Source organism: Lutjanus erythropterus, chromosome 18, assembly GCF_056507025.1.
Source record: "Lutjanus erythropterus isolate fLutEry1 chromosome 18, fLutEry1.hap2, whole genome shotgun sequence".
In the NCBI taxonomy this organism is placed as follows: Eukaryota; Metazoa; Chordata; class Actinopteri; order Lutjaniformes; family Lutjanidae; genus Lutjanus; species Lutjanus erythropterus.
The window spans coordinates 35,455,440-35,462,841 of NC_139334.1; the positions used below are offsets into that span (position 1 = coordinate 35,455,440).

Here is a 7,402-nt window from a genome sequence, read left to right on the forward strand (position 1 = left end):
ATCTACAGGTCAATATGTTGTTTTATTAAGAACCTCTATAATATCATTTCATAATAGTAATATAGTTGTTTAGAGGCATCCGCAAAGTAGGACTCCATGCACAAATCGCCTTACATCACAGGTTTATTTCAAGTCTATAAAGCGGCTAGAATTCTCCATTTCTTGTATGGAGTTTGGTGTGTCTCGTCGAGTTTTATGTCGCCAATTTGAGGCCTATTAACGCGCCTGAAAGGATTTAAAACAGGGATTTTAATAAGACCATTTATTTTGAAATTACTTACCAGGCGACCACTGATATGCGCAAAAATTACTAGCAAGCTGTGAATTAGGGGGACACCTGGAGCAGTTGTAACAGGGGGCAACTGCAACACACTTAATTTCTCCAATGAGAAAGAGCGCGATGAGAGTGATGACCGTTATTCTGCACATGTTCAGCAGGATTCTGTCTGTCAACAAGGAGCAGGATTATTTTACTTCAACAGAGGATTTCAACCAAAAAGTTTTTTGCACGGCTGATACTGGATTTCAGGGTTGATACAAATATGGGATGTAATAAAATTCGGATATTCTTTATTTATATATACAAAATCCAAAATTACATTACAGTAGATATCAACTATGATAATTAAAAATAATTATAAGTAAGAAAAAAAATGCAAATGGAGCAACTTGAATTAAGAAAAATGAATAAATAAAGGGAATGTAAAATGTTGCCTATAAAATTTAAAAATAAGGATAAATAAAAAGACTCAAATATTTTCTGAAAAAAATACTGAGCAACATTTATGCCAATAGCAATATAGGCTAATGAAACTGCTAATAATGGGTTGATAATATCAGCCGACTGATATATCTGTCTAACTCTAATTTTGAGGTCTGGAAGTTAGTTCTTGGAGATGTATTATTTTTCTTCTGCTGTCTATACTTTAGACAACTGTGAACGTACAATGATGTCAGTTTAATCTCAAGGCTATTGGTTCAAAAGGACCATGATGAACAAACTATGCTGATATAGGTGTTGCTGACCAGCGTGCAGGATTTTATCATGGCTGCAACATCGGGGGGCAGTTGTAATATTGTATTAAAGTTGCCCCCCGAGCCACATTAAATTTAAATATAAAATTATTTGCAATTCAATTCAAATAATTGAAACCTAGTTACGATGTGAACAGTTTTTTATTCTTTGCAAAAAAGAGACAAAAACAGGCTTTTACTCTGAATGAATATGATGCCAATCCCAAAGACTTTGAACCATATACAACAAAATCTTAAGTAACATTATTAATATACAGCAGTAATGTGATTACTTTAAGGTGTGCTATTATTTGAGATACAGCGAGTTAATCTTATTTTACTACTTCTTGCATTAAATGTAATATTTTACTAGAGCCAGCTACATCGGTCCATATCAGTATCGGCATATTTGTTATCTGAAAACTTTTCTTTTTTTTTATTTTAACAGAACATAATACAAATTATTTTAAATTGTTTTTATTTTTTAGTTTTATAGGCAGTAGTATGTATATTTGCTCCTTTTTTATTCATATTGTTTTATTACATATTATATTATATTTGGGTTTTTTATATATGTATATATTTATAGCATTTATAATAATTAAAAATGCTAGTGTTTGTTTACTGTTTCAGCCCTGATGTCATTATGGTCAGTAAATTTTATTGATACACTGTAATATATAATTCCTCCTATACACATATTTTTTTCACAAATATTTGATATGCATGTTTGTGGGATCAGTGCAATACTGGCTGACATATTAATCTTTAATAATAAAAAAAATCAATGCATTAATAATTAATGTATTGTTTTTTTTTTAAACTCCCTAATATCATTATCAGCATCAGCCCCAAAAATCCAGTATCAAATGGGCTCTATATAGTCTTGTCTTTATTGGTAAAATCAGATTATCTGTAGGATAAATTAGGGCACATACTTATGTTTCATATATCAAAAGATGATTGATGCATTCCAAGAAGTCATTGAGTTATGAGGAAAAATGTAAATACTGTTACAATTGCCCCCAGTCTCCCCTACTGTTATATAACTTGTTATAATTACAAGCAACACAAACTGTTTTCTTCTTCTACGCCTCCTGACAACAATTTAAAGAACCCTGTAACCCCTTCTGTCCCAGTATCATTTGAAGATCATGAACTGGTTGATACATGACTTACTTCATGGTGTGTATGAAGGCCCCGCTGTCCGCCCCCGCACTGTAAACACTAATGTTAATGTGTTCCACAGATTATGATGCCTTCACTGACAAGGAAATAATCGGATTACTCCGAAGGAAGAGCCTCTGTGACCAGTTTCCAAAAGTCTGCAAACAGTGCGGATTATCTTAATTGAATTAATTCTCAATACACAGATCTGCAGCTGCAGCAGCTGATCCCAGAGCAGTCGCTCCGCCGTGACGTCAGCGGGCTATAAAACCAGCCCTGCTCCCAACTGGTCCCATTAAAACCAACAGACCAGACGAGCTGGCGGAGCCGCGCACGCAGGGAAGAAAAGTCGCCTCCAGAGTAACCATGACGCACTGTTAGGAGAACTTTTTTTCCACGGAGATCTCTCAGTTCGGGACTTTTCATTTTCCACCGAGCAGTTTTCACTTTCCTCGAGTTTTCCCGTTCCCGAGCCGCTGCCGCACCGGTGTGATGCCCGCCGGGATGTTCAGCATCGACAGCATCCTGTCCGGCCGGCCGAGCTGCAAGGAGCCGCTGCTGCTGCACCGGAGCGGCCCGGTGGTGCTCTCTGCCGGCCTCACGGACTCTATCTACACCGACTACAACGGACTGTACTCGGCCACTTGCGGGCCCTCTCCCCCCGGGATTCAGTCCGTGAACGGGACCCGGATAGGATATAACGGCTACTACTACGGACAGCTGCACGTCCAGGGCGCAGGAGGAGCTCCGCCGTGCTGCAGCTCCGTGCCTGGCCTCAGCCCGCAGCAGTGCCCCTGTATCCCGGCAGGTAGGAACACCGAACTCCGGTTCTCTTTGATTCTTTTACCAACTTCTTTGATTTTGTTTTTTGCTTTTTGACGTGCTTTTCCCTCTTTCTACTCCCCTGTTTTGTTTGTCTTTTGCTGTTAAATATCCGACATGAGAAATCCACTCCATTGAAGCTCTTGTTGCACACATGCTTCACAGTAAAATCAGTAGTTATACCGACTTAAAATTAGACATTGAGCTCCTTAGTGAATAAATAAACACAGATTTTTTAAATCTAATTTTATGTTTCAAATGCATTTTTCTGGCATTTTTCTTATATTAGTCTATGTGACAGAATATAAAGTTAAAAGTTAGAATTCAAGTGGCATTTTTGCAGACATAGTGTAGTAAACAGTGGTTTAACACCAGGCTTCATTTTGATCTAAAATTCTAATACTAATACTTTATTTAAAGTACTGATTGTTATTCCTCAAATTTTGAATTTATGACGCATGGTTCTTAATATTTCGTTGTGTTTCAGTTTGTTTCTAAGACAAATATTCTGTCTAATCTTGTGCGTAAAACAACGAATTTTAAAGTTACTTTACGCACGAACTTAAATCTGGACATTTACGCACACAAACCTGCCCCAAACAGTGTGAAACATCCATATCTGATGTCAGACACATGTGTGAAGTCTTTGTCTGGTTGGTGTGATGACCCCGGTGCTGTTGCGGGGATAAATGTCACTGACCCATTTCTAAATGATCGTTTTATGCATGAAACCCTTGTATACAAAAGTAAAGACTGTTTGACTGCCTTATTATTATTTTTAACATCGATAATGTAATACACTTTATTTACGTAGTTTATGTAGCACTTTTCTTTACAATGTTACAAATTATTTTACAAAAAGAAATACATTCAGAACTAAAATATTCTCGTGCGTAAAAAGACAAAGCTTATCCCAAAGTTTCATATTTCCTCTATTTTACGCATCAGCTGTAATCTGCACGTACACAAGCGAAGCCAGAGTTTCCAATTAGCCTCATTACTCATCCACAGTGTTTATGTGTGTATACACGCTGTGGCAGTTTGATTCCAGCTCAGCCGTGTGTGTTTCTGTGTGCTGTTTCAGGCTACGACAGCCCGAGCTCGGTGCTCATCTCCCCGGTCCCGCACCAGATGATGTCCTACATGAACATGGGCAGCCTGTCGCGCACCGAGCTGCAGCTCCTCAACCAGCTGCACTGCCGCAGGAAGCGGCGGCACCGCACCATCTTCACCGACGAGCAGCTCGAGGCTCTGGAGGGCCTCTTCCAAGAGACCAAGTACCCGGACGTGGGGACCCGGGAGCAGCTGGCCCGCAAGGTCCACCTCCGGGAGGAGAAGGTCGAGGTCAGTGGAGATTCATATGCGGCCTTTTACAAACATTTACTGGCTGAATCTGAGTGTTGTTCAATTCAAAACAGACACAACCACACTGTGTTACCCTAATTTGCTTTCAGATTAGTTAGTTTAGTAGTTTTAGACCAAAGTTATCAGGACAAATTTACACTCAGTCTCTCAAGGAGATGATACGTTCGGACAAAAGTATTATTATTATTATTATTATTATTATTATTATTATTATTATTATTATTATTCTTTTTATTATTATTATTATTATTATTAACCACATATTTTATTTAAGTCACTACAGAAAAGTTTTAATTATAGTTTATTGGGATTTTTGTTTCGCGCCTCTCCACAGCTTAACAGTCAATCAAGTTCACCTCAATTTAAAGAGAGAGAGAAAATGAGGACACATCGTTTAGCATATTTTAAAATAAGTACAGGCTTAGGAATCACGGATAATCACGAATACGAATACATTTATTATCATAGTGTACAAAGAGAGTCAGTGTGCGGTGCCAAGCTACATAGAAGGAAAGACTGTAAATGTAAAATATGAACATGATATACAAAAAACGAAATGAAACTGTATAGTAAGAGGGATAAATAGACGATAAACGGATTAGATGATGTTCGTATCATGTATGAGTCACAGTCTTTTAAGGTTTTGGATGTGAGACTGAGCGCAGTCCGTGTACAGTGTGAGTGTAGACTTTAAACATGGCAGTGACGGTCAGTAAGCAGTTTGTGTGAATAAATGAGACATTGCATACGTAGATTTTATTTTCTTTTTTAAATTAATTTATTCTTTTTGACAGTGCAGATTTAATTCGTTTACCACAGAGCTGTATTCATGTGGAATATAGTTTTGCGGCGTTAAAAAAAGATATTTTCTAAGGAAAAGACATGAATCAAGCAAATAATAATAATAATAATATCAATAATAATAATCATAATCATAATAATAATAATACTAACAGCACGTGAAGTTTGACGTTATTTTAGCGTGAAAATAAAACCGAATTAAGACCAGTTAAAGATGACAATTCTGCCATGTGATGTCAAGTGGCTTTAATATATTTTTTAAATAAAACAAACAAAATATATTCCCAAATAAGACAATAAGGAGCTGTAAAGCTCTTTGACGAACATTTGTTATTTTGGGCGATAAATAAAAAGTGACTTGATCGAAAGAATGGAAGCTAAACACAGTGAAACTGATCCCAACAACTATTACCCACAATGTTTCAATGTTTGAACGACACAGGCCATAAATACACAACGAAAAGAAGATCTATAACCCAGAAATATACATTTGTAGAGCGTCACGTTAAACAATTAAGAGATTTTAGGCTTTGCGTAAACTGAAAAGCATGTCGGGAAAAAATGTCAGAGGCAACAAAGAGTGATGTTCAGTAATTTGAGACCTCATGTGGCAAAATGTTTTGGTATTTAACTGTTATTCTGACTGAAATACTGACACATGACAAACTGTCAGACCGGGAAGATTGAGGTTTAAAAAAACAAAGAAAAAGAATGAATTAAAAGGAAAAGAAAAGGCAAAAGAAAGAGAAAGGTAAAAAGAAAAGAGACGAAATTAGACATTAAAATTGTGTTTTTTATCATCACGTAGGTTTGGTTCAAAAACAGACGCGCGAAGTGGAGGAGGCAGAAGCGCTCTTCATCAGAGGAATCAGAGAACTCTCAGAAATGGAACAAAACGACCAAAACGTCCGCGGAGAAAACTGAGGAGAGTAAAAGCGAGGTGGACTCTGACAGCTGATAATCACACGCACGGCCACACACGTGTGCGTGTGTGTGTGTGTATGTGTGTGTGTGTACATATAGTGGAAACAGTGATGTGGACTCCACGACACGCCGGTGGTGTGATGTTGCCATGTTGCACAGTTGTACATAATCTACATTTTATTATTGACTCTGTGTCCGCTATTTATATTTAATTTAAGTTGTTTTTTTGTAATGTTACGCACGGCCGGGTCACGTGACGGTGGCCGGCGGATCGACTGACGTGTCTGAATATATCGTAATGTTCTATGTGACATTTTTATGGATATTAAATGTTGTAATTCTGATATTTTTCCGTTGTAACATTATTCATTGCGCTGAGGCGGCCGCAGTGTGAAAACATCTGCAGAGGCGGAGCCGCAGCAGCATCAACACACAGCTGGAGGAGGAAGATTTCTTATGTTATTTTATTTTAAAAAAAAATAAGAAAACCTACGTAAAAGGACAACGAGTATACATTAAAATACTGATGAAACACCAGCAGCTGTCTGATTTTTTATTCCAGGTGGAGGGACGCTCATCTTATCTGGTTGATTTTTTAACAGCAGTCCCCTTAAAATGTCAATAATTAGAGATGCGCATATGGATTTTTTCAGCCAATATCTAATAACTGATAATTACCTGTTTCTCGTGACCGATACCAATAAGGTGAAAAATAATTTCACATTTTTATATTTTAAAAATAATGTTAGCTGTAGTCTATGCACAGCTGAGGATAAGAGAGACTCAAATGTAGTGAGTGAATATGGTTAATTTAATATTTCATCATTCTGAACAAACCAAATCTAACTGACATCACTATGACAACAAAAACAAAAAAACAAGAACAGAACAGTTCTGACTCTTCAAATGACATTGCTTATGATGACACATTTATGATTCTTAAAGCATTTTTCCTAAAAAAAACCAAAAACAAATTAAATGCTTTGACATAATATATCAAATTGGAATGATAAATAATAATATAAATTTCCCTTTATTTGTCAACAATTTATCAGCCAAGATATATTTATCCCTATTTAAATGTGTTGAAATTTTAGGCATAATATATATATATTTTTCACTTGTTTCTATTTGGTTATTTCTCAGATCTGCGTTAACAAGAAAAATAATTTCACATACAAAGATATGCTCTGTAGCTCTTAATTTTTGCATTCCAGTTGAATTAAATGACAACTTTGCAGCAGCGCAGATTAAGGGGAAATAAAGCTTAAATTGTTCAAAATAAGATTCACATATTCAGCATTAGCCT

General features: G+C 36.6%; 1 protein-coding gene across 1 annotated transcript; it reads left to right on the forward strand.

Annotated features, from left to right (window-relative positions):
- The first annotated feature begins 2,494 nt into the window (after window positions 1-2,494).
- gsc (goosecoid) lies at window positions 2,495-6,630 on the forward strand. The gene is made up of 3 exons (XM_084742533.1): window positions 2,495-2,989; window positions 4,088-4,347; window positions 5,978-6,630. Exons 1-3 carry the CDS (start codon window positions 2,674-2,676, stop codon window positions 6,125-6,127), a joined length of 726 nt encoding a protein of 241 aa, XP_084598659.1. The 5' UTR covers window positions 2,495-2,673; the 3' UTR covers window positions 6,128-6,630.
- Window positions 6,631-7,402: the final 772 nt, after the last annotated feature.